The 27,546-nt window shown below is 38.5% G+C and overlaps 1 protein-coding gene across 6 annotated transcripts in view; it reads left to right on the forward strand.

Annotated features, from left to right (window-relative positions):
• Positions 1-27,546, forward strand: part of LOC140727954 (zinc finger CCCH domain-containing protein 13-like) — a 119,145-nt gene that overhangs the window by 21,944 nt on the left and 69,655 nt on the right. For 5 of the 6 annotated variants that reach the window (XR_012098975.1, XM_073045961.1, XM_073045963.1 and 2 more), the window contains 5 exons: positions 4,449-4,558; positions 12,569-12,680; positions 13,895-14,009; positions 20,691-20,830; positions 21,883-22,031. Coding sequence is in view for 5 of the 6 variants with exons in the window: in XM_073045961.1 (XP_072902062.1) it covers positions 4,449-4,558; positions 12,569-12,680; positions 13,895-14,009; positions 20,691-20,830; positions 21,883-22,031 (626 nt within the window). In the remaining variant the exon portion in view is untranslated. Of the gene's footprint in view, positions 1-3,639; positions 3,661-4,448; positions 4,559-12,568; positions 12,681-13,894; positions 14,010-20,690; positions 20,831-21,882; positions 22,032-27,546 lie in introns of those variants that run through there. The other variant, XM_073045966.1, reaches the window with a different exon arrangement.

Here is a 27,546-nt window from a genome sequence, read left to right on the forward strand (position 1 = left end):
TTGATACAATTACATTTAATTGCTGCATCAGTTAATCTAACGATCTTGAATTACTATTTTCAGATGCAAACTTTAAATTAGTTTGTCCCATTTAGAAATTTATTTCTCCACTTTCATATATACCATTCTTAAGCTGAAAAATGAGCATGCTGAAATCCACATTCTAATATTTGTGTGCACACTGTATCGTATATCCTTAATTTAAAGATAATTACTAGTAGCACTTTATGCATTTTAGCTGCATAATATTCCAGAGCAGTAGCTCCTTCCATTTTTTAAGACGTTTGTACATCTTTGCTTGCCCTAAACACTATCAAACATTTTATCAGTAGCTACAGGACTGTTGAACTTTATATTCAACTAATAATTGTTCAGAAATTTATGATTTAAGGGTATGAAGTTTTTAAGGAAGTGTTGAGTGCCAGGGTAGGATAATGTTAAAATGAATTGCAAGTTTGAGCTTCTGGAAGAGGTTGAGTGAGTTTTAATCTGTAATTAATCCCTTCTGAATCTTAAAACAAATGCATGAGTACTAGAGAAATTTCCATGGAGCCAAAACATTAACCCAAACAATAAATAGGCCCAGTGGGAAATTCTCAAATATCTGAATACTTTTATGATGCATAATCAAATCCTGAAGTCAATTGTATTTGAACATCAGGTTTTAACTATCAAATGTGTTTTAGAATATTAATTATTTCATGTCTATCAGTCCTCTTACTGTACTTTATGTTCTGACACCTACTGTATCTCTGTAACTAGTTTGGTGTGCACCATCTTGATTATTTGCAGATATTGTCAATAGGTTTGGGCTTTACACCACTGTTCTTCAACAGATTGAAAACCATAGCTTTCTATATGAGAACTCCTGTATGGAAACCTGGCAACTTGAAGTAAATAACTGCATTACCTTCATTATTTAGAGAATATCTTTTGCCATGTAATTGTGGTTAGCAGTTGAGAATTAAAGAATGATCTAGGAGTTAGGTTCTGCGATGTTTGAGATATCATGAACTCCACTGTAACTCCCATTTTATCATGGCTGCGGATTTAAATAAAATAACTTCAGATCAATTGGCAGCTGTCTTCACTGAGAAAACAAGATAGTTGGTGGGAAAGGAAGTACACAAAATTCCATTTTTATCCCAGAGGATTATTCTCTGAAATGGCAATACACTTTTTTTGAACAGGCCATACTCCCCTTCTAAGGTATGTGAAATCTTGAAGTACTTGAAACCAATACCAAAATTGGGAAATGGTTCCAATAGTATATCACCTTGATGCCAAATTCACAAAAGTACATTGAGTTATACTTGTGTTTCTCAATTCCCTGGAGTTCAGATTTTAAGGTAAAATGGAAAATATGTGTTGAACATCTTATGCTTTGAATTATTTTGAAAATATTGTGTTTTTACTTTGCACTTCATGAGTAGGTTCAGATGTGACGCATTGAAATGAAGCGTGAATTGCAACATCAAAAATTATAGTGAATTAATGATTCATTACTGATATTAGTGAATCATTACTTTTTATGTATGTTGTATATTTTAATACCAATCCTTTTTTCTTAAATCCTATCACTACCTTATTGAATGATCAACATAAAATTTCTTCCCATTCTGTTATTTTTGAAAAATGTTTCCTTACAAAAATTTAAAACTGAAGGCTAAGTTTGGGTGATGGTTGTGAGGCACTACTGACTTAATGGAAAGGAGAAAGTTTTGAAATTTATATACTAAAGCTGTGTCAAGTGTCCACAAAATTTAGTGTCAAAAGTCACTATTTTCATTATTATACTCGAATATTCTGTTGCATATGTGCTTTATATATTTTCCAAAAATACAGTATGTCAAGTACTGTACAATATTGTATAGTGCCTGGCGGTTCATCTCTTATATTTAGTATGATTTTCGAAGTCACCTTCTCAGCACTAATTTTATTTGACTGCTTATTTTGTGAGTACATGAATTATACCTTCTGGCCCAAAAGCATATAGACCTTTAGCCATACCTTTATAATGAGATCAAAAATGTTCCCGTAAAATTTGTGTTAACATTGGTACACATTTATTGTGTAATGATTTCCAGTGTTTTAGAGATGCAACCAGGCTATCTCAAAATTTAGCAGTGGAGTTGTGTGTTCATGGGTTTCAAACATACTGCTTAGAAAACGACTATAATCTGTCATTGTTATTGATAGACTAGTAGTAATACGCTTGAATCTTGGCTGATGCCATGGTTTAGTATATTTTTAATTAGATTGCTAAGTGGAGTAGAGAAAGAACTGAACTAGTTAAAAAGTGAGGTAACAGAATCTGTGATTTTACCAGCTCACCTAGACTGCTACCATTGCTGTAGGTATCTGTAGCTGGCTCAGCCCTGGTTAGGCACATTGGATTTTGTGATTATTTGACAACTGATCTCTCAACTTGCTCTGGTGTCATTTGGGTAAACACTGTTGGTGGATGCATGTTCATTTTATTAACTTAATTCACTTTTTTAAAAAAACTCATCCTGCTGATTTCCAAGTAACATTTAATTGAATAAAATAAAACAGGTGTTATATATCTATAAATGATTTATTCCCATTCATTAGCAATGAAAACAAACATATGCTTAATATAAGTGTACTCTTTAATCAATACAAGATTATTGCGGAGAAATAATTTTATGAAGTACTGTAGATTAATTCAGAAAATTGGCATTCAATATTACATTAAAGATCTTTGTCTTTTTATTCACATTCAAATAATCTGTACGTGACACACTGTTATACAGCAAAGTCATCCAAATTCCATTCTTTGATATATGAAAGTTTTGCTTTTGTTAACTTTAAACCATTTTTATTGTAGTCGCTAAGGATTTCTTAATTTGTTTTCAGATCCGCATATATACTCTTTTCATAGCTATATTAAATAGTTAGGAATTTTTAATTGTACCATCATAATAATTTTAACAAAATATGGCTTTCATCAATGATTTGAAGTTTTGTAATTCTTACCTGCACAAATGATTATAAATCAGATCTTACCTCCTTAGTTTCTAAACATGCCAGAAGTTTTAATTTTCCTAGATAAGGCAGCACTCTGAATCAGATTCATTTTATATTCAAAACAGAGAAAATGTGTGAGTTGCTTTAATTAAATTAAGATGCTGTGAGGGTTGGTGGATATATTCCTCTAAAACTAGGGTTTTGTATAACACACATAGTTACTCATCACTCCTCCCCGCAAAACCTTTAGTACTGGAATATCTAATGGGTGAATGTAAATGATTCTGTATTTGCTACTTTAACTTAATGTCAAAAAATGACATAATGTAATGAAATTCAAGAAACTATTTTCAGAATATATTTATTCTAAGAGAGTGAGCCAATTCTGGGCCATTCTCATTTCTTTAGAGCAAGTATTTTGTTAAAGCTGTGTTTTTATTTCAAATGAAATTGTATGGAAGCAAAACAGCTTGTTCGCAGTATTAGTAGCCAGTTTCTGCAATACATTTTAATTAAAGTTAATAATTTGAAAAATGCTTTTATTGTTTGACAGCTATTAAATATGAAGCATGATCCAGGAGCAAGAGGGAAGCACATGTCTATTTAGTTTTCAGAATCCTATGTGAGCAGTATCTAGTTTCTAATGTTAGTTGATGAGCCAGATCAAAGGTAAAATTGGCCTGATGACTATTAAAATTTGTTTAATTCTATTTATAACAGTTGATAATGTCAGGCTTAATTAGAGCTGGAAGTTAACAGTCATTCCTTGGATAATATAAGTTCCAAGATAGCTGCAGATGATTTCTAAAAATATTACTTTATTTACCTTGGGATATAGTAATTTTTTAGGTGGTATTTTTTTCATTTTACAGTACTTTGTGGTTAATGGAATATTTGACAGCTTTAAATTTTACTATGAATTCTGTTAAAACTAGAAAATCAGCACCTGGGATGGGGAGTTTGAGAAAGTTGATGGGTGCTGTACTGACTTTGAATTCTCTTTAGCTGTGCCTTCAACAGAATTTTAATTGGCAATTTTATAACTTTATCACAGTTTGCATTGTAATTTTACATTAATTTAGAAATATTTATATAAACTCAAATTTAGCAATTTAGTTCAGATATGTTACTTTATCTTTTTGACTAATGCTTTCATTAGTTGTTTGCTCTCTTAAGCATATGCAACTCTGTGAATGTTCTATTGTATCAACACACTCAGTAAGTAACCTGTTAAATATTTGTCTCAAGAATTGTGCACTGAAGGAGAGAGACATCTGAATATCTGTAATGAATTTTAACACCTATGCACAAAATTATCTTACCATGTCCATGAGGCAGAGGATTTTGTGTTTAAAATTATAGAAAGTGCAAGCTCTGTGTACTGTATTGGGTAAACATGTTTTTAAAAATTGTTGTCAACAATTGTATGATTAAAAATTCCCTGTGTTTTAACCTAGACACAATGTCGTAATTGGATGAAAACTGGTCATTGTCCATATGGGAACACTTGTAGGTTTACTCATGGATCCTCCCCTAGAGGTAAAGGATACAGTACTACATATAGAAGGTAAAACATAACTGATTTTTTAAGAGCTTTAGTGATTTTAGTAATTCTGTTGTAAAGCTATATACATTTCCTTTCCTTGTTCTTTCTAATTTTCATTTAGCACTTTATATAATTTTTAAAATGTTAATCTTAATTTGCTTTCTGAGCTATGAGGAATAAGTTTAATGGCATTACAACTGACAGGCACCTTAAAAAAGTTAAGTTGATGGATTTGGAGATAGTATATGAGGATGGACCTGGGATTGATTGATTATGACATTGTCAATTGATGAAACAGTCTCAAAGGGTCTTTATTTACTGTGATGCTAGAAAATTTGTGAACCCTGTAGAATTTTCTCTATTTCTGCGTAAATATGACCTAAAATGTGATCAGATCTTCATGTAAATCATAAAACTAGATGACGAGAACACAATTAAATAAATAACACAAAAAAGTTAAACTCGTTACATTTATTTATTGTGAAAAATGATCCAATATTACATGTAATTGTTGGAAAATGTATGTGAACCATTGCTTTCAGTAACTGGTGTGACTCCCTTGTACAGCAATAACTTCAACCAAACATTTCTGGTAACTGTTGATCAGTCCTACACATCGGGTTAGAGGAGCTTTAGGCTATTCCTCCTTACAAAACTGCTGCAGTTCTGCGAATTTGGTGGGTTCCCGTTCATGAACTGCTTGCTTCAGGTCCTTCCACAATATTTCTATAGGATTAAGTTTAGGACTTTGATTCGGCTATTCCAAAAAAACACAAATTTTCTTCTTTTTAAACCATTCTGTTGTTGATTTACTCCTGTGTTTCAGATCATTGTCTTGTTGCATTATCCAACTTCTATTATGTGATGGACTGCTACCCTGGCATTCCCCTTTAAAATGTCTTGATACAATTTTGAATTTGTTGTTCCCTCAACAGTTGCAAGCAGTCCAGGCCCTGAGACAGCAAAGCAGCCCCAAACCATGATGCTCCTTCCACCATGCTTCACAGTTGGGATGAGGTTTTGGTGTTGGTGTGCAGTGCCCTTTTTCCAGCAAACAGCAATGTGCATTTCTGGAAAAAAGTTCAACTTTTGTCTCATACGTCCACACAATATTGTCACAGAAGTGTTGTAGAACATCCAGGTGGTCCTTTGCAAACTTGAGTCGTGCAGCAATGTTTTTTTTTGGAGAGCAGTGGCTTCCTCCATGGTGTCCTTCCATGAACACCATTCTTATTCAGTGTTTTCTTTATAGTGGGCACATGAACAGAGACTTTAGCAAGTTCTAGAGATTTCTGCAGGTCTTTAGTTGTTATCCTTGGGTTCTTTTTCACCTACTTCAGCATTGCACGTTGTGCTGTTGGTGTGATCTTTGCAGGATTCCCACTCCAAGGGAGAGTAGCAGCAGTACTGAGTTTCCTCCATTTGTACACAATTTCTCTTACTGTGGACTGACTTTTCTTAGGTCTTTAGAAATGCTTTTGTAGCCTTTTCCAGCTTCATGCATCTCTACAATTCTTCTAAAGTCGTCTGAAAGTTGCTTTGATCAAGGCATGGTATACAAGAGATCTTTCTTGAGAAGAGCAGGCTCTGTCAGTAACCTGACTTTGTTTGTCTTTTTATAGGTCAGGGCACCTCTACAACCCACATTTCCAATCTCATCTCATTGATTGGAACACTTGACTCCAAATAGCTTTTGTAGAAGGCATTAACCCAGAGGTTCACATTTTTCCAACATATACATGTAACTTTGGATCATTTTTCTCAATAAATAATTGAACAAGTATAATTTCTTGTGTTATTTATTTAATTCACAAACTTTCTGGCACCACTGTAGCTCCCTTAATACAGTAAAATGACCCAGGTTTCTTCAAAGAAGTGTTATTACATACCAAGCCGTCATAAAGGGGTAAAAGATGATCAAAACCTTAGACAAAGAGATAAGTTTTAAGAAACAAATAAAACCAAAGAACCTGGAACCTGAGGATAATACTAGAAGAACTCAGCCAGAATTTAAGCAGCAGATAAGTTTTGAGAGCATCTTAAAGGAGGAATGAGCAGTAGGTTTGTCTCAAGAACATAGAGTCAGAGAGCACTGCAGCCTTTCAGTTCATTAAGTCCGTGCCAAACTGTTATTCTGCCTACTTGCATCAACCCTCCGTACCCCCCCATTCATGTGCTTATCCAAACTTCTCTTAAGTGTTACAATCAAACTTGCAAACACCACTTTCACTAGCATCTCGTTACATACTCCTACCACCCTCTGAGTGAAGAAATTCCCTCTCAGGTTTCCATTAAATATTTCACCTTTCACCTTTATGATTTCTGGTTCTAGTCTTCCTAGTCTCAATGGAAAAAGCCTGCTTGTATTTATCCTATCTATTGGTACTCCTCTATCAAATCTCCCTGCAATCTACACTCCAGGGGTAAAAGTCTTAACCAATTCAACTCTTTTTGGCAACATCCTTGTAAATTTTCTCTGTACTCTTTTAATATTATTACTATTTTCCTGTAGGTGGGGACCAGAAATATACACAATACTCCAAATTTGGCTCTCCAAAGTCTAATGCAACTTAAATATATATCCCAACTCCTATACTCAGTATTCTGATTTATGAAAACTAATGTGCCTAAAGCTCTCTGTATGATTCTATCTACCTGAGACATCACTTTCAAGAAATGATGGATCTATATTCCCAAATCCCTTTGTTCCTCTGCAGTCCTTGGTGCCCTGGAATTCACTATATATGTCCTACCCTGGTTTGTCCTCCCAAAGTGCAACATGTCACACTTGTCTGCATTAAATTCTATCGCTATATTGCCAGCTGCTAGATATCCACTGTCCACTGTGCCCTCAATCTTGGTGTCATCCACAGATGTACTGATTCATTTTTACCACATCATCAAAATCAGTAATGTAGATAACAAACAACAATGGACCTAGCACTTTTCCGTGCACCGCTCTGAGAAGCCAGTGTTAAATCCAGTTTGCTACCTCATCCTGAATGCCAAGAGAGTAAACTTTCTTGACCAACCTCTCATATAGGGCTTTGTCAGAGGCTTTGCTAAATACCATGTAGACAACATTCACTCCCTTTCACTCATCAATTTTCCTGGTAAACTCCTCAAAGAACTCTAAAAGCTTGGTTAAATTTGATTTACCACACACAAAGCCATGTTAACTATTCTTTCTCACGCCCTATCTATCCAAATATTTATATATTCCATCCCTAAGAATACTTTCCAATAACTTACCCAATAATGATATTAGGCTCACTGGCCTGTAATTTCATGGCTTATTCTTGAAGTCTTTCTTGGAGTACCTCACCTGTGGTTAAGGACGTTTCAAATACCTCTGCCAGGGCCCTTGTAATTTTTGCACTAGCCTCCCACAAGGTTCAAGTCAGACACTTTGTCAAGCCGTGGAGACTTATCCACCCTAATTTACCTCAAAGCAGCAACCAATTTGGATATGGTTCATTACCTCACTATAGTTTTGCCACAGCTTTATAGATTCCGTGTCTGTTGCCCAAGTAAATACAGATGCAAAGAATTCATTTAAGATCTGCCCCTGTCCTTTGGCTCCAAGCATAGATGATCATGCTGATTGACCCTTTACTTTTGAAGGCCTTCCACTTACCAAGCATACCTTTCCCAGAAAACAACCTAACCTCATCCATACCTGCCAGATCCTTTATGATGCCAAGAAAATTGGCCTTTCTCAACCTGAGGACTAGTCCTATCCTTCTCCATAATTATCTTGAAACTTCTTATTTCTCAGTTCCCACCATATAGCTTCAGTAGACAGTACCTAGTTTGTCCTGTCTAAGCATTGCCATGACATTTTTCCTGACTAGTAATGCCACTCCTCCCCCTCTATCATGTCTAAAACGATGGAACCCCAGAATATTGAGCTGCCATTCCTGCAACCAAGTCTCACTAATGGCTACAGTATCATAATTCCATGTGAGTATCCATGCTCTCTTATCTACCTTACTTACAGTGCTCCTTACATCGAAATAGATGCATGTCAGAACATTAGTTCCACCATGCTGAACCTTACAGTTCCTATCTTTGTATTTAGGCTTAACATCATCTTTCTCCACAACCACCACTAGCTTCCCTGGCACTCTGGTTCCCAGCCCCCTGCAGCTCGAGCTTAAACCTCTCCCCCCCCCCCCCCCCAACCCCCCCAGAACAAACTTCTTGCAAGTATATTGATCCCTCTCGAATTAAGGTGCAAACCATCCCATCTGTACAAGTCCCACCTTCCCTGGAAGGGAGTTCAATGATCTGTGAATCTGAACCCTCCCTCCTGCACTATATCCTTAGCCACGTGTGAAACTGTATTATCTTCCTATTTCTAGCCTGTGGCACGGATAGCAATCCTGAGAATACCACTCTGCTACGTTATGGCACCAAACAGTATCCAAACCAATATACGTTTTATTGAGGGCAATGGCTATAAGGGTATCATGCACTGGCTGCCTATCTCATTCCTCTCTTCTGATGTCACCTGTCTTCTGTACCTTCAGTCTAATTACATCCCTATATCTCCTGTCAGTCAACTCCTCAGCCTCCCGAATGATCTGGAGTTGCTCCAGCTCCATTTCCCTAATGCAGTCTGTAATAAGTTGCAACTGGCTGCACTTTTTGCAGGTGTTGTCTGGGTATACTGGAGGTCTTCATGTCTTACCACATTCCGCAAGAAGAGCTTTTCACAGTCCTGAATGTCATTACCACTTTATAACTGTGCAATAAGAAAGAATTAGAAACATAATTAATAAAAACAGGAACCACCATGTGTTTGCTTTGCTATTCAGTAAAATCTTTTACTTCAGCGCCACTTTCTTGCGCCATTTCCAATACTACTACCTGAAAATCTAATGATAGATGGGACCTTGACTTTTGAATTGTGTATTAATAACCAATTTTTAGAGACTATTAAGGGAGCATTTTGCGTATAAGAACAGAGACTGCATTTTCTAATTATCTAAGACCCAGCTGACACTGCATCAGAAATATTGATTATTAAATTGGTGAGTTTATTGTATGAGAAGAGATTAAGCAGAATGAATCTATACCCTTGAACTTAGAAGAATAGGGTTGTCCTTATCCAAATGAACAAGATTCTTAAATGAATTGACAGTTTTCCCTAGTGGGACCAGAACCACTAATCATAGATAGAGATAAGAAATCTATCACCCCACAGATAGTAAATCTTTGGAATTCTCTATTCAGGAGATCTGTGGGTGCTTGAATACACTGGGTGACTGACCAAGGCCATGATCAATAGATTTTATACATCTTAAGAGAGTCAATGGATATAAGGTGTATACAGGAAAGTGGTATTGAGGGAAAATCTTATGAAAGTCATACATGAGGGGACTGCAATCTACCCCGCTTCTATTTCTTAGTGCTTCCAGTTTGGTATGGTTGCTCGACATCTTGTATGACAATGCAGCTTTAACATTAAATAAAAATTCCACATTGCAGTGGAGAAAAGACAAACTTCCCCAATCTACTAGTGTCATTGAGTGATTGGGAAATTGTGGATCTAACATTTTGAAACTAATTGAGTACAGATTACCAGCATTATCTGACAATTCAGAATGTGCTTTGGGAGATTTCTAGGAGGTAACTTAGGTGAAGGCTATCCAGTGTTATAGGTTCTTTGTTAGCATCAACTCATTGCATTTTAATACTTAACTCTTATAAACAGATGTAAGAATTAATGTTCTTGCAAGTATGTTGCAATGTATTTTATGATGTCAAGGTGATGTTGCTGTGATTTAAAAATAGATTTTATGATCTCATAGAGTCTTATCGTCCCTGTGTACAGTGAAATTTATGACAAGTCCTTGAATGCAGACCTTGCCTCTCATGTGAAAGGAACTAGTTTTTTTAAACAATCCATGAGGGTGGCTGAATACCTTGCTTTTGCCGCTGGTCCAAATGAGTTGGAGGCTTGCAATTTTGAATTTTTTTTGTTACCAGTATCCAATGTGTATGTAATATGTGCAATATATGTATTTTCATGTTGGAGCTTTTAAACTTTGTTAGAGCTATGATATCTGTTATATAAGGAACAATTCAACTTCCATGCATTAGAATTTTAAAAGCTCATTTGTGAGATATGTGATGTTCTACTTTATAGTCCGTTATCTCACTAATGATAAAATCTGGCAGATCATAAAATATTGTCATTTGGATGAAGGCTACCCAATATAAAGCAAAACAGAAACTCATTAAAATAGACCATAATGTCAGGCGAATTTATGATGAGTTGTGATTTATTTTGGTCTGGGATTTGTTAGAAGGCTTTTTAAATACAAAATTGCCTTTACACATTTTTTATCTAAACCTTGTCAGTGGTGAGCAGAGTGCCACAGAAGTTGGTGTTTAGGCCTGCAACTGTCAGAATATACATTAACAATTTGGAAGAAAAAACTGATTGTAGCATATCTAACTTTGCTGATGACATTAAATTGAATGGAAAAGCAGATTGTGCAGAGGGGGTGGAGAGTCTGCAGAGATATAGATAGTTTAAGTGAATAGGCAAGGTTGTGGCAGATGGAGTACAACATTGATAAATGTGAGGTCATCAAGACTGGTTTGCAAGCTCAACAGATTGTCAAGAAGGCAAATGGAATATTGGCCTTCATTGTTCTAGAGGGTTGAATTTATGAGTAGGGAGGTTTTGCTACAAACGCACAGGATACTGGTGAGACCGCACCTAGAGTACTGCATGCAGTTCTGATCACCTTACACAAGGAAAGGTATACTGGCTTTGGAGGTGATGCAGAAGAGGTTTATCGGGTTGATTCCAGAGATGATGGGTTAGTCTATAAGGAGGGATGGTGTTGCCTGAGACTGTACTTGCTTGAATTCAGAAGAATGAGAGGGGATCTAACAGAAACATAAAACTATGAAAGGGTTAAATAAGATAGAGACAGGAAAGTTGTTTCCACTGGTAAGTGAGATTAGAACTAGTGGTTCTAATCTCGTGGGAATAAATTTAGGATGGAGATGAGGAGGAACTGCTTTCCCTAGAGAGTGGTGAATCTGAAATTCTCTGCCCAGGGAAGCAGTATAGGGTACCTCACTAAATATACTTAAGGCACAGTTAGATAGATGTTTCTGCATAGCAGGGGAATTGAGGGTTTTAAGGAAAAGACAAGTAGGTGGAGCTGAGTTCAGGGCCAGATCAGCTGTGACCTTACTGAATGGGAGATCAGGCTGGACAGACCAGATGGTCTCTTCCTGCTCCTATTTCTTATGTTCTATATTCTTAAACATAATATTGAAGTTTTTTCACGTTAAGATCATGTATGTTATGAATGAAATGTTTGGATAAATACTCGGCATTGCTGTTTATTTAAATACATGGTTGAAACAAAATACTGCTTGAGCTGCAATAGAATCATTAGCAAGACACTTTATTGATATCAAGCAAACATACAAAACTATCATTGCACATGCATTAATTAACTTGGTTGTAATGTTAGATGTTCCAGCTTTAATTATCCAGCTTTTATTTTTATATGAATTAAAACTTCCACAAAGCATTCGCACTTCTGTGTGTCCATATCTTAATGGACTTAAATCACAGTTAAGTAGAGAAAAGTACAATTATTTATGATATGTTTAGTTATAAATATGCTTGAATTTATGGTACTCTTTAATTTTCATATTGCGTATTAAATTTTGTAGAGTATAATGATGTTCAATATTTTGTGATGGCCCAGAATGAATTAGAAGAAGTTTTAACATCAAGTCTGTATATTTGGTTGTGCATGACATTTTGGTACAGAGTTAATGTTCAATCTAAATCAGTTATCCAAATTGCAGAATTGAACTAAAAGTCTGGGATGTGCATGGGTGAATCGTACATCTGTAACTCTCTCTATGACTGCCTATTGTGTTTGTTGTATACAATCCTTTATGATATTTTGTGGAAGAATAGAAGCAAAAAAACCCTTAAAGGAATTCCTATTTTTTGTGAATATGTTACTTTTTTTTGTCAAAATGAAGATCTCCAGAAAGACCAACTGGTGATTTGCGAGAGAGAATGAAGAATAAAAGGCAAGATGTAGAATCTGAGCCACAGAAGAGATCCCAGGATGAATCCTCATCTCCAACAAGGGTACAAATGATTGCATTTTCAAATTTATAATGAAAAGCAATGTTCCAGTTAAATTAAACTATGATCTTAAGTCTGGGAATTAGTTTATGTCACAAAATAAAAATTAGCTTCAACTTGCTGAATTTTATTTTAGTTAATAAGAATTGGGTTGTTGTAACAGTTTGGGCTGTAGTTGAAGATATTTTAGTTAGTGTTTATTGTTGCTGAAGTTAGAAATTGTAGTGTGAAAGGATATGTAATTCTTTCAAAAGGATTTCAAGTAGAATAAACTGATTTACTACTTCCATACAGAATCTATGGATGAGTAGCCTCATTTAAGTGCATAGGAAATGAGAATAGGAGTAGGCCAGTTGGATCCTCCTAAGTGTGGCTGATCCAGTCTTGCTCTCAGCTATACTTTCCTCTCCCTATATTTCTCAACTCTCTTGTAGTTTAAATATCTGTAAATGTCTGCTTTGATTTTATTTAATGACTCCACTTCATAGCTCTCTGGGGGAGAGAAGTCCCAAGAGTCACACCCCTTCAAGGGAAGAAACTCTTCTCAATCTCCATCATAAGTGCTGAACCTTTATTCTTAAATTATGTTTCCAAATTTGAGATAACTCCCATCATTCTTACTGTCCATCCTGTCATTCTAAGCTTCAGACAGTATAGCTCCAACCTTTTAAATCCTCCTTTATACATTGTTGCTTTCAAACCAGAAGACAACCTAGCCAATCTTTGTACTGCCTTGGTGCATGTATATTAAACATGGTGAACCTAAATTATGTAGGTAGGTCTCACCAGTGTCCTATGAAGATACATCAAAACTTTGTGCTTTTATTCTCATTACTCTTTGCAATAAAAACAAAACATTCCATAGTTATTTGTCTATAGAACCAAAAATAGTTGAAATGGTATTTGGTATTATTAGACCAAAAAAAATTGTGTTTCAGATGAGAGTTACATGCAGAGGAAGGAGATAGAGAGAATTCAGTGTTTGTAAATTTGTTAAGACCTCTTTCTATCAGTATAGAGGTATAAAGTCATAAAGGAATAAGCAGGCTCTTTCATGCAGCATGTCCACACTGAGCATCAGAAATCTCTTAGTACTCATCACAACTCGCCAACTTAAATACAAGAGCTACATTTGTAGCAAATTTATATGAGGAAAAATCCGTAATAAATGTGATACTTGTTTTCTGCAGTACATTAAAACAAATTATTTTATTTAGAGGGATGCTTCAAGAAGCAGACGCCGGAAAAAAGATGATGCTAATCTTAAAATTACAAAGGAGCGCACTCCAGAAAGTGAGGAAGAATCAGCTGAGTGGGAAACAGGCAGGGATGGTAAATTGTGCTTTATTCCTATAATCAGATAATACTTAATTGTGAACATTGCAGTTGTAAGTTTGTAAAAGAATGAGTGACTGTCACAAAGCTAACTGTGGGTAGGTTTAACAAATATAGTATGACAGACATCATGGGTGGAAGAGCATGTTCCCGGGCTGTACTGAGTCAGAATCATATATATTATCGTTCTGTTATATAATGTGAAATTTATCTTGTGGCAGCAGAATAGTGTAAAAATATAAACTTAATATAAATTACAAAATAAATGAATATTGCAGAAAAAAAATAACAAGGAAATGTTCATGGAAAGTTCAGAAATCTGATAGCAGATGGGAAGAAGCTGTTTTTGAATCATTGGGTGTGGATCTTCAGGCTCCTGTATCTCCTCATTGAATGAAGGTAGTAACAAGAAGAGGACACGGCCTATAGAATGGTGAGGGTCCGTAGTGATGACTGCCACCTTCTTGAAGCACCACATCTTGAAGATGTCCTTGATGCTTGGGGGGTGGGGGGAGGTTGTGCCGTGATGGAACTGGTTGAGTCTATAACCCTCTGTAGCCGTTTGCATTCCTGTGTATTGGAGCCTTCACACCAGCCTGTGACACAACCAGTCAGAATGTTCTCCATAATACATTTATAGAAACTTGCAAGAGTCTTAGGTGACATACTAAAGTCTATGACAGTGTAATTAAAAGAGATTGTTTAAAAAAGCACAAAAGATTTTTTTTTCTGTATTCCCCCTAAACGTTTGTTACTTGTCTTTCTTCGGTAGAGTATAGAATGCCTTTGCACGGTGAGACAGAGAGGTAAGAATTTTGTGCTAGCTCGTTAAAGAGGAAGTAGGACTCACTGGGCTGAATAAGAACTTCAGATAGATTGCGATGGGGTCTCCGAGTGAATCTAGTGCAGAGCATTCTTAAGAATTTTCCTAATACAGTGCATTCCAGTTATTTGGGCCCTCGGTTAATGGGAGCAGCCGCTTATTTGGGACACCTCTTAAAGAACAAAAACTAAAAGAGAAAATAGCTGAGATTCCTTTTGGAATTTGAAATATGCTGTTTAATTGTTGCTGAACAGTTTCTAACTTGTGTCAGTCGTGCGCACTTGTGTGGCCATTAGACGCTGTTGTGGAAAAAAAATCTCAGGAGCAGCAGACAGAATAGATGAGGCCAACTCAGAGAATTGTTTCAGACTAAAGGGTTTTATTACATGATATCATGGAGAGCCCAGACACCTAAAGCGGAGTTCTGAGACTCTGCTCAACAATGGATTACACTTTTATTTATACTCCAGGCGTATGTGACAAGAAGCACTTAAATCTGAAAAAGGAGGGAACTTCAACTACAACTCGTTACAATAGCAAAGTTGCACTATATGTCCTTGAGCGGTTATACATTTTCTTAAGTGTTAGTTTTCAGGACAGTATATCAGGCTTTCTCAAGTGTAGACATGTGATGATTCTTAGAACAAGGAAGCACAGACATAGTTATTTTCCCATCCCATCTACAAAGCACATTTCAAGCATGCAGTGTACATTAGTCGCAGATAAGTGATTACAGACTTTGAATTCACATACTAGAAGGTGGTCATTAACCCCTTAACGTTCGGCCCAATGTCCTACTATTTTTCTTCCACAGACGCTACCCCTTGCTTTGAGCAGTTTTAAAATAAAGTCAGTTGTGTGTGTGTTTGTGTTCAAAAAGCAACGACATTTGTTACTGACATTTGGCGAAAAATAAGCAGTAAGACAATTCAGAACATTTTTGCTCACTGCGTTTTTAAGTATTCAGGCTTGGAGATGCCAGAAACAGTCAATTTAAATAGCGGCAGTTGCATGTGCTTGTGTTTTGCTATCCATTTGGGCCAATGGACACAGATTCCAAAAGCAGTGATTTTTAGTCATTTAGTTTTTTTTTAAATTTTGACTTCATTTAGGAAGACAATGTAGGTAGTCCATTGAGAGCTATTAGGAACTAACATACAGTTTTAAAATACTATAGTAGTATTAATAGTGTTCTCATTTGTTCTGTATTTCATTTAAATATATAATTTGCAATTCAATTAAGTGGTAGCTTATCTTTTTTCATACCTTTTTAACTACTTCCATGAAATTTCAGCTAATTGGGGCAGCGCTTAATTGAGCCAAAATATACTGGTCCCAGGGTGTCCCAATTAACCAGAATTCACTGTACACCTTTAGTGAGAACACCTAAATTCTCAACACGGCCAAAATCATAGAGGAACAAGAATAAGTAGAAAAATAATTAATGCCTTAGGATATTAGCAGATACAAGCCATCTGTCCACTGACTGTTGTGCTAACATAAGCAACTTGAGTGTCATCAGGAGGTAAACCTGATTATTCTTGAAAGTGAAAAAAGATATCAGAGATCTAGAAATACAAGTTGCACTTAATATTTAGCTTTTTTACAGGAGGCCAAAACTAATGGTATTTGAACATAGGTATACGTACATAACAATATTTGTACAGGCCTTTCGGTCCATGATGTGGTGCTGACTGATATAAACTTTCTCCGTGATCAGTCCATCCCTTCCCTCCTAAACTGCACATACTTTGCATTTTTCTTACATCTGTGCACCTAAGAGTCTATTAAATGTCCATATTGTGTCAGCCTATACCACCAACCCCAGCAGTGTGTTCCAGCCAATCACCATTCTCTGTGTTAAAAAAAACTGTACCTCTGACATCTTCCCTAAGCCTTCCATCACTTGCCTTCAAAGGATGTCTTCTGGTATTGGCCATTGTCACCCGGGGAAAAAGATGCTAGTTGTCTACTCTGTCTGCTATATGTCTCTCATAATCTTATACATCTCTATCACACCACCTTTTATCTTCTATTACTCCAAAGAAAAGAGCACTAGCTTGCTCAAGCTTTCCCTACAAGACTCATTATTACAACTCAAGGCGTCGGAGCTTCAAATTCAAATTCCAGCACCATCTGTAAGGAGTTTGTATTTTCTCTTGTAGCTGTGTGGGTTTCCTCTGGGTGTTCCGGTTTCCTCCCACAGTCAAAGAATTACCAGTTTGTATTACTGGCTTCTTGGTAAAGCTCCCCTGCACCTCTTTAAAGATTACACATCCTTCTTGAGGCAACCAGAACTGAGCACAGTACTTCAAGATGATCTAACCTCTTATTAAATTACAACATTACCCCTCGCAGCTCTTGGACTCAATTCCTCTACTAATGAAAGCCAGCACATCACACGTTAACCACTCGTATCAACTTACGTGGCAACTTTGTTGAAGGATCTATGATAGATAGATAGATAGATAGATAGATAGATACTTTGGCGTGTTGGGGAGGAAGCATTAAGAAGAAGGACGCCTCACATCTTAATAAGCTGATAAGGAAGGCGGGCTCTGTCGTGGGCAAAGTACTGGAGAGTTTAACATCGGTAGCTGAGCGAAGGGCGCTGAGTAGGCTACGGTCAATTATGGAAAACCCTGAACATCCTCTACATAGCACCATCCAGAGACAGAGAAGCAGTTTCAGCGACAGGTTACTGTCGATGCAATGCTCCTCAGACAGGATGAAGAGGTCAATACTCCCCAATGCCATTAGGCTTTACAATTCAACTGCCAGGACTTAAGAACTTTTTTAAAGCTATTATTAATGCTTTTGAGTTAGTGATTTAGATGCATATCATATTATTACTGAGTTAAGTATTGTATGTAATGAGTTTTTGCTACAACAAGTGTATGGGACATTGGAAAAATGTTGAATTTCCCAATGGGGATGAATAAAGTATCTATCTATCTATCTATCTTGGACCCCAAGATCCCTTTGTTCATTCACACTGCTAAGACTCCTTCCTTAACCTCATACTTGGTTTTCAAGTTCAATCTTCCAGTATTACTTAACACTTTTTCAGATTGAGGTTACTGCTACTTCTCAGTCCAACTGCACCATCTCTCCCATTGTTACCTACAATCTTATACACCATCAACAACACTTTCAAACTTCATGTCATTTGCGAACCCATCTCTCCACTTTCTCAGCCAAGTTTTATATAAAAATTACAAACAGCAAGGGTCCCAGAACAGATCCGTGCAGAATTCCATCAGTCACTGACCTCTTAGGCAAAATAGACTCCATCTGCCACCAGCCTTTCCCTTTTGTGGGCAAGCCAATTTTGAATCCCCATAGCCAAGTTTCCATGGCTCCCAAGCCATCTGATTTTCAGAATGAGCCTACTATGGGGAACCTTGTCAAACTGCTTTATAAAATCCACATACAACACATATATCAATCTACCTTCATCAACTTGTTTTGTCACTTCCTCAAAAAAGGCAGTCAAGCTTGCGAGGCGCGACCTGCCCCTCATAAAGTCATGCTGACTATCCCTGATAAGTCTGTGCTTCTCTAAATGCTCTTAAATGATGTCCATAAGAATATTCTGCAATATTTGCCCACACTGATGTAAGAGATGTATGGTCTATAATTCCCAGGATTTTCCATATTAGCTTTCTTGAAAAATGGAACAACATTTGCCATCCTCTAATCCTCCGGTACTACTCCTGTGCCCAGGGAATCAGAATCAGGTTGAATGTCACTGGCGTATATTGTGGAATTTATTGTGTTATGTAGCAGTAATCTCTTCCCTCACTTCTCATAGTAACCTGGAATATATCCCACCTGGCCCTGGGGATTTATCTATCCTAATGTTTTTCAGAAGCTGCAACACTATCTCTTTGTTAACCTCAATATGCTGTAGCACATGAACCCGTTGTTTACATTCATCAAAGTTCCTCTCCCTGGTGAGCACTAAAGGCAAATTTATACTTCTGCGTCGAATCTACGCAGTAGGTATGGTGTAGCCGTGTACCCTACGCCGTAGCCTGATGCGCACCTCCCCAAAAATGTAACTACGCATCGCAGACCACAGTAACTGTCATTGGTCCGCTTGGTAGCATCCGAAATTATTTGAAATGCTTTTCCTCGTCCATGTCTCTCAGTGGCCAGACAAGCATAGAAAATTCACCCTCCTTCTGCCTCAATCCGTTCAATGGTACACACAATCTCCTCCGACGTCTTCTCTCTTTTCTGCGTTGCAGTAATTTCAATAAAAGTAACTCTTATTCAACATTTGTTGGCTGGATCTCCAACTCCTACATGATGCGCTCAGTTTCAGTTGCCATTGTGTGAAGTACACAAAGAAACTCAACACAGTGGCATAGAAACCCCACCGCCAATTAGCATTTTGGCGGTGAATTCCAGAGCGACGCAGACACACCAACGCACAAGTATAAATGCTCACAACGGCTTAGGCCACTTGCGTAGGCTACGGCGTAGAGCCTACACAGAAGTATAAATCTGCCTTTAAAGTGAAATATTCATTAATGACCTCCTCTGCCTTCAAGCACGTTTTCCCCTCTATCCCTGAGCAACCCTACATTCCCGTTCTTCAAGTATGTGTAAAATACCTTGGGGTTTTTCCTTAATCCTACTTACCAAGGCCTTCTCGTATTCCATCTAGCTCTCCAAAGTTTCCTCTTGGCTACCTTATGATTCTCAAGAACTCTACGTTATTTTTGCTTCCTAAGCCTTAATTATGCATCTTTCTAAATTTTCCAACTCTCTTGTTAACCATCATTTTTACCATTCTTTCCCTTTCTCAGTGGGACAAACCTTTCCAGTACCCCATGCAAGTGATCCCTAAACAACCTCCATATTTGAGCTGTGCATTTCTCTGAGAACAGCTGTTCCTATTTGTACTCCCAAGTTCCTGCCTAATACCATTGTAATTAGCCCCTCCCTCAATTAATTACTTTCCTATACCATCTTTTCTTATCCTTGTCCATGACTATGCTAAAGGTCAGGGAGTTATGATCACTGTGTCTGAAAATGCTTGCCCAAGAAGTCTGTCATCTGACCAGGTTCATTGCCTAGTACTAGATGCAGGATGACCTCTTCTCTAGATGGCCTGTCAACATACTGTGCCAGGAATCCTTCCAGGGCACACCTAACAAATTCTGTCATCCCTAAACCTTTTGTACTAAGGAGATGCTAATCGATATTAGGGAAGTTGACAACACACATGACAACAACCTTGTTTGTTATTTTTGGACCTTTCCAAATCTCCCTCCCGCCTGCTCCTCTGTGCCCCAGAGGCTCTTAAGGGGGCCTATTGAATATTCCCATTGGAATAATTGCTCTATTCCTATTTCTGACTTCCACTCACACTGACTTAGTAGACAATCCCACCACAATGCCTTTTTGCAGCTGAGTTCCTGCCTAATACCATTGTAATTAGCCCCTCCCTCAATTAATTACTTTCCCATGCTGTCTTTTCTTATCCTTATCCAATACTATGCCGAAGGTCAGGGAGTTGTAGTCACTATGTCTCTTGAGTAACAATGCCACTACCTCCCCTTTTTATCTCCTTCCTTTTTCCATTTGAAACATACTAAACCTCAGAACTCACTTAACCAGAGTTAAGGACATTTTTTTTTTGCGGATAAACTAAACTTAGCTTGCCTGTGATAAATATGAAGCTCCAAAATATCCCTGGCTATTTTAAGTAATTATTTATGACTTCATAATTTTGGTAATCCTGCGTATTTGGAGAGGTGGAGAGAACTTTAGTATTTACAGAAAATTACAAAGGATTTTTTTGAGGCATAGCTGCTGTGGTTTCATGGTGATTTGTGTTACAGATTCTGATAATGGGGATGTTAACTATGATTATGATCATGAGTTGTCCCTCGAAATGAAACGGCAGAAAATACAGCGAGAGCTGATGAAACTTGAGCAAGAGAATATGGAAAAAAGAGAGGAAATAGTCATCAAGAAGGAGGTTAGTATGCAAGGGAGTTAATGTTTGTAAAATTGGTTTGACAAAAATCCAGAAATTGTAGTGAATAAAGTCATTACATTTGATCCTTGACATGTTTAATGATATTTATACTCAACAACTCTACTGAACAACTCTGAACTTAATTTATATAAATTAAGCATTAGAATAAAATAGAAGTATGGAAGTTTTATAGTTGGTATTTGTAGTGATGAGATAGACCTTTCAACTTTGAGCAAGATGTGATTACGGGTTAATTGAGGTATAGTGATCTATCATTCAGTTAGACTACTGTATAGCTTATTAAATTAATATGTCTTTTATATTGTTGCAAATTCTATTATAAAATACTGATGCCTACAGTGTATGCCACTAAATTGAAATAGTTAGATATTGCTTTGTGGTCTGTTTTCTGAGATCCTTCTTTTCACTTTGTTTCCATTCCTTATATAATTTTCTAATTTTGATGCCAGTCCACAAATCAGTATTTTCACCGATAATCTGAGTGATTATTGGATATTGGCCAAGTACACAGGAAACTGGTATGTGCTATAAATGCTATATTTTCAAGTTTTAGGCATTTTGTTTTTGTACTTATAATTGTTAATAAGAACAGAACATCACTCACAAGTTGCTCTAGTTCTAAACTATTAAGGAAATTTGATAATAGCTGAAAAAATCTGTAACAATATAAACTGCACATGGAGTAAAGTTATCATTTCTATTCAAAGCAATGTTTTTTAATATAAATCCTGTTTTTGGCATTTAATATACTTAATCAAGAAAGCCATTCATATGTATAACTGGTCCAAAAATCATATTGTTTACGTAGAGAACTGTGTGTTTGACTTCCTGTGAAATTTGTTTCAATGAGATGCTTATGGCAAACTAAATTTGCACTATGAGTAACCTACTGTATGTTAGTATGGTCCTGGTATCATCATCAGTTGTACCTCCTTGTAAAGGGACTGCTATTGAACAAGAGCTACACCAAACAACTTCATTTTGCCATAAACTTTAATGTCTCAGACTACATATGATGGTTCTCTACTCAGATATCTCCAGAACCAGTGAGAAATAAACACTCCCCATCTCCAAGAAATGCAAGCAAATCGTCTAAACATAAAACTAGCCCGAAGTTACCTTCTGGTAAGAAGGAGAAAAAAGGATCAAGATTGTCATCTCCTGTGAGTGAACAACAAAGGTTTGTAAGATGGATTTAAAATGTTGATTACATTAATATTAATTGATTTTCATAAATATCATTAGTTAAAATTAACCTTGATTAATTGCTGTTTTAATCATATCGTTGAACAATAATAAAATATAATACTTTTGAATAACCTAATGGCAATAGCTTTTTGTTTAAGTTGTTTAAAGTTAATGTTCTTATAATGGGACTTTCACTAATTTTGCAGTTGTCAGGTTTTGACTCTGCAAAACCGGAGGGTAATTTTACTCTGGAAAAAGGAAGTTGGAATTTAGAGATGTGATCCTCATAACATTTTTGGTTGTTCTTTTTAATGTTTAGAAGGTATGAACGGTAAGAGCCAGTGAGTATTTGGTGTGCTCTCCCAACCAAAAAATGGTCAGCATTCAAAACAGACTCGTAAAATTAACCTTTTGAGCAACACATGCAAAATGCTGGAGGAACTCAGCAGGTCTGAGGGGAATAAATAGTAAACGTTTTGGGCTGAGAAAAGGGGAAGAAGCCACAGTAAAGTGGTTGGGGCAGGTAATAGGTGAAATCAGGTGGGGGGGGGGATAAAGTAAGAACCAGGGAGGTGATAGAAGTAAAGGTCTGAAGAAGAGGGAGTCTGATAGGAAAGTACAGTGGGCCATGGGACCAGAAGGACATGATGGGCAGATGTGGAAAAGGGACGAGAGGAGAGCCAGAATGGGAATGGATAAAGAGAAGAGGTGGAAGGGAGAGAAATTACTGGAAGTTAGAGAAATCAACGTTCATGCCATCAGGTTGGAGGTTACGCAGACAGAGTATGAGGTGTTGCTCCTCCTACCTGAGAGTGGCCTCATCATGACAGTAGAGGAGGCCATGGCCTGATGAATGGGAAGTCAAATTGAAATTGGTGGCCATCGGGAAATCTTGTCTTTTTAGTTCTCAACAAACCCTTGTGGATACTCTTGCATATTGTTGCAACAAAAGGAAAGAATTATAATTGTTGTAAGGTAGGGCAGTTGAGGAACGCATGGTTGACTTTTATAGGAGTCATTTCATCATAGGCATTTCGTTTAAGAGGTTATCATAATGTTGAAGCTGAAACACTATTATTTTGAAATACAATCAATCAGTAGCCTTTGAACAGTCTGTGGTTCACTTCATTATCTTAACACCACCACCACCTCACCCCATTCCTATCAACCCCACAAGGAGAGCGATTATTTAGACTGCTTTCAGAAAAGTGCAAATTAACAAGTCTGAAACAATAAAGAATCTATGTAGAAGCATAGGAAATAGGAATGGGATTGGCCATTTGGCTCTTCAAGCCTGTTCGCTCATTCAAGATGGACAAAAAATGGTAACTGTTTATGGAGCCCGAAGGCATGCATACTGTTAAACTAGTATTTGCATCTGCCTTTGTGAAAGAGGAAGATTGCCATTAAGAACACAAAGTTTTGGAAGAGATGCACAGTCTTAAAACTAGATAAATCCAGAGTCAGATATAAATTTCAGACATTCAGTGGATACAAGGTAAGAAGAGGCTATTATTTTCCAATTCTCTTTGACTACAACATTGAAGAGTGCAAGAAGGCTAATTGACTTCTGGTAATTTCTCTCCCTCCCTCTTTCTGTCTTTTTCCAACTACGGTCTGGTTTCTCTCGCACCCCTTCTCTTCTCACCTGCCCATCATCTCCCTCTGGTTCCTTCCTCCTTCCCTTTCTTCTATGGTCGCGCTGTTTTTTCCTATTAGATTCCTTCTGCAGTCTTTACTTCCACCCTTCCCCCTGACTTATTCCATCGATTGCCTGCTTATTTCTCCTTCCCTTTTCCACCTCCTGTCCTTTGCAGTCCTGATCAAGGATCTCATCGTGAAACTACGACTGTTTATTCCCCTCCATAGATGCTCCCTAACCTGTTTAGTTTCGCCAGCAATTTATGTGTATTACATGAGGCTAATATAGTGCTGCTGTTTAAAAGGAAAGAGATAGACCTAGTAATTACAGGCCTGTGACCCTGATATTGGTGGTTCTTCAAGTTAGTGGAAATATTCTATTGGATAACAAAAATCATTATTTAGAAAGGTCAAGTTAATCAGGTAGAGTCAGCATGCATTTGTTAAGTCATATCTAACTTGAGTTTGTTGAGTAGCAAGGAGAATCAATGAGGGTAAACATGGACTTCAGTAGAAGTCCTGCATGGCTGATTAATCAGGAAAGTAAAATCATGTCGGATTGACAAATGACATGTCAGAAAATAACTGAGTGAAAACAACAGTGTTAATGATTTGATGTGCAATGGAATTGTGCAGCGTTCAGAAATGAACCTCTTTTTCACTTTGTGCATTAAGGATCATGACAAGATTGAAAGGTTTATTGATGATAACAAAAGTCAAGTCAAGTAACTTTTATTGTCATTTCGACCGTAACTGCTAGTACAGTGCATAGTAAAAATGAGACAATGTTTTTCAGGACCATGGTGTTACATGACACAGTACAAAAACTAGACTGAACTACGTAATTAAAAAAAACACAGAGAAAGCTACACTAGACTACAGACCTACACTGGACTGCATAAAGTGCACAAAAACAGTGCAGGCATTACAATAAATAATAAACAGGACAGTAGGGCAAGGTGTCAGTCCAGGCTTCGGGTATTGAGGAGTCTGATAGCTTGGGGGAAGAAACTGTTACATAGTCTGGTCATGAGAGCCCGAATGCTTCGGAGCCTTTTCCCAGACGGCAGGAGGGAGAAGAGATTATATGATGGTGCATGGGGTCCTTCATAATGCTGTTTCCTTTGCGAATACAGCGTGTAGTGTAAATGTCCGTGATAGCAGGAAGAGAAACCCCAATAATGATCTCAGCTGACCTCACTATCCGCTGCAGGGTCTTGCAATCCGAGATGGTGCAATTTCCGAACCAGGCAGTGATGCAGTTGCTCAGTATGCTCTCAATACAACCCCTGTAGAATGTGATGAGGATAGGGGGTGGGAGATGGACTTTCCTCAGCCTTCGCAAAAAGTAGAGACGCTGCTGGGCTTTCTTTGCTATGGAGCTGGTGTTGAGGGACCAGGTGAGATTCTCCGTCAGGTGAACACCAAGAAATTTGGTGCTCTTAACGATCTCTACCGAGGAGACATCGATGTTCAGCGGGGAGTGGTCGCTCCGTGCCCTCCTGAAGTCAACAACCATCTCTTTTGTTTTGTTCACATTGAGAGACAGGTTGTTGGCTCTGCACCTGTCCGTTAGCCGCTGAACCTCCTCTCTGTAAGCTGACTCGTCGTTCTTGCTGATGAGACCCACTACGGTCGTGTTATCAGCGAACTTGATGATATGGTTCGAGCTGTATGTTGCAGCACAGTCGTGGGTCAGCAGAGTGAACAGCAGTGGTCTGAGCACGCAGCCCTGGGGGTCCCCGTGTTCAGTGTGAGTCTAGGATCCAGTTGCAGAGGGAGGTGTTCGGGCCCAGTAGGCTCAGCTTTCCAATCAGTTTCTGAGGGATGATTGTGTTGAATGCTAAACTGAAGTCTGTGAACAGCATCCGAACGTATGTGTCTTTTTTGTCCAGGTGGGTTAGGGCCAGGTGGAGGGTGGTGGCAATGGCGTCATCTGTTGAGCGGTTGGGACGGTACACAAACTGCAGGGGTCCAGTGAGGGGGGCAGCAGGGTCTTGATATGCCTCATGACAAGCCTCTCGAAACACTTCATGATGATGGATGTAAGTGCAATGGGACGGTAGTCATTTAGGCAGGACACTGAAGACTTCTTCAGCACGGGGATGATGGTGGCAGCTTTGAAGCACGTTGGAACGGTGGCACTGCTCAGGGAGATGTTGAAGATGTCAGTGAGAACATCTGCTAGCTGGTCTGCACATCCTCTGAGCACTCTACCAGGGATGTTGTCTGGTCCAGCAGCCTTCCATGGGTTGACCCTGCACAGGGTTCTTCTTACGTCAGCCACGGAGAGACACAGCACCTGGTCATTCACAGGAGGGGTGGACTTCCTCGCCGCCACGTCATTTTCCGCCTCAAACCGGGCGTAGAAGTTATTCAGCGCATGTGGGAGGGAGGCATCACCTGCACAGTCAGGTGATGTAGTCTTGTAATTGGTGATGTCCTGGAAGTGACTGTGGATTAGCTGGGCATGTGCACGCTTTGCCCCTCTGATGGCTCGGGACAGTTTGGCCCTTGCTGTTGTTAGAGCTGCCTTGTCGCCTGCTCTGAAGGCGGAGTCGCGGAATCTCAGCAGCGCATGCACCTCTGTGGTCATCCATGGCTTCCGGTTGGCACGTATAGTGATGGTCTTGGACAGAGTAACATCATCAATGCACTTTCTGATGTAGCTGGTCACTGATTCTGTGTACTCCTCTAAGTTGGTAGAGTCGCCATCGGTTGCAGCCTCCCTGAACATGTGCCAGTCAGTGTGCTCAAAGCAGTCTTGAAGAGCAGAGATGGCTCCTGCTGGCCAGGTTTTCACCTGCTTCTGAACCGGTCTGAAGCGCCTGACGAGTGGTCTGTATGCTGGGATTAGCATAACAGAGATGTGGTCTGAGTATCCAAGGTGGGGGCGGGGCTCTGCCCGGTACGCGTCGGGGATGTTTGTGTAAACCAGGTCCAATGCGTTCTCCCCCCTCGTTGCAAAGTCCACATACTGATAGAATTTGGGGAGCACTGATTTAAGGTTGGCGTGGTTAAAATCACCGGCGACAATAAACAGACCATCAGGGTGTGCGTTCTGCAGTTCACTAATAGCCCCGTACAGTTCACAGTGTGCCTCCTTAGCATTAGTGCTGGGGGGAATGTAGACACCGAATATAAGGACAGAGGTGAATTCACGTGGCAAATAAAATGGTCTGCATCAAACTGCCACAAACTCCACTAGCAATGAGCAGTATCTGGAAACCAGCACGGAGTTCTTACACCATTCCATGTTGATGTAAACACAGACACCACCACCACGAGTCTTACCGGAGACAGCTGCATCTCTGTCCGCACGAAACAAGGTTAGCCCATCTAGCTGAATGGCAGCGTCCGAAATCCCATCAGTGAGCCATGTCTCTGTGAAGACAAACGTGGAGCAAACTCTGTACTCCCGTCGAGTATTACGTTGGAGTTGGATGTAGTCCATTTTATTGTCCCGGGAGCGGACATTGGAGAGCAGAATGGACGGGAGAGCCGGCCGGCTACGGTTTGCTTTTAGCCTGGCACGGACCCCTGCCCTTTTGCCTCACTTCTGCTTCTTCGCACATCGCTTTCAACATCTCCATCTCCAGCTCCTAGCATCAGGCAAGTCCGAGAATTGTAGGCCCGTTCCCCTCAGCCAGCCGATGTCGCGTAATTCAACCAGCAGATCTTTGTGGAGGTTTGTTTTTGGGCGATCTCTGTATTGTAGTGGTATCTGGCGATGGTAGATAGCCACTCTGTTATCCATGTGCCCTAATCGAAAATTGTGTATCAAACTTAAAATAGAAAATTAAATTAAAGTAACACCAGGTCTGAAAGGCCGCTGCTGCCGTGCCATGCCGCCTCAAGACTAGCAG

The sequence above is a fragment of the Hemitrygon akajei genome, chromosome 5, assembly GCF_048418815.1.
Source record: "Hemitrygon akajei chromosome 5, sHemAka1.3, whole genome shotgun sequence".
In the NCBI taxonomy this organism is placed as follows: Eukaryota; Metazoa; Chordata; class Chondrichthyes; order Myliobatiformes; family Dasyatidae; genus Hemitrygon; species Hemitrygon akajei.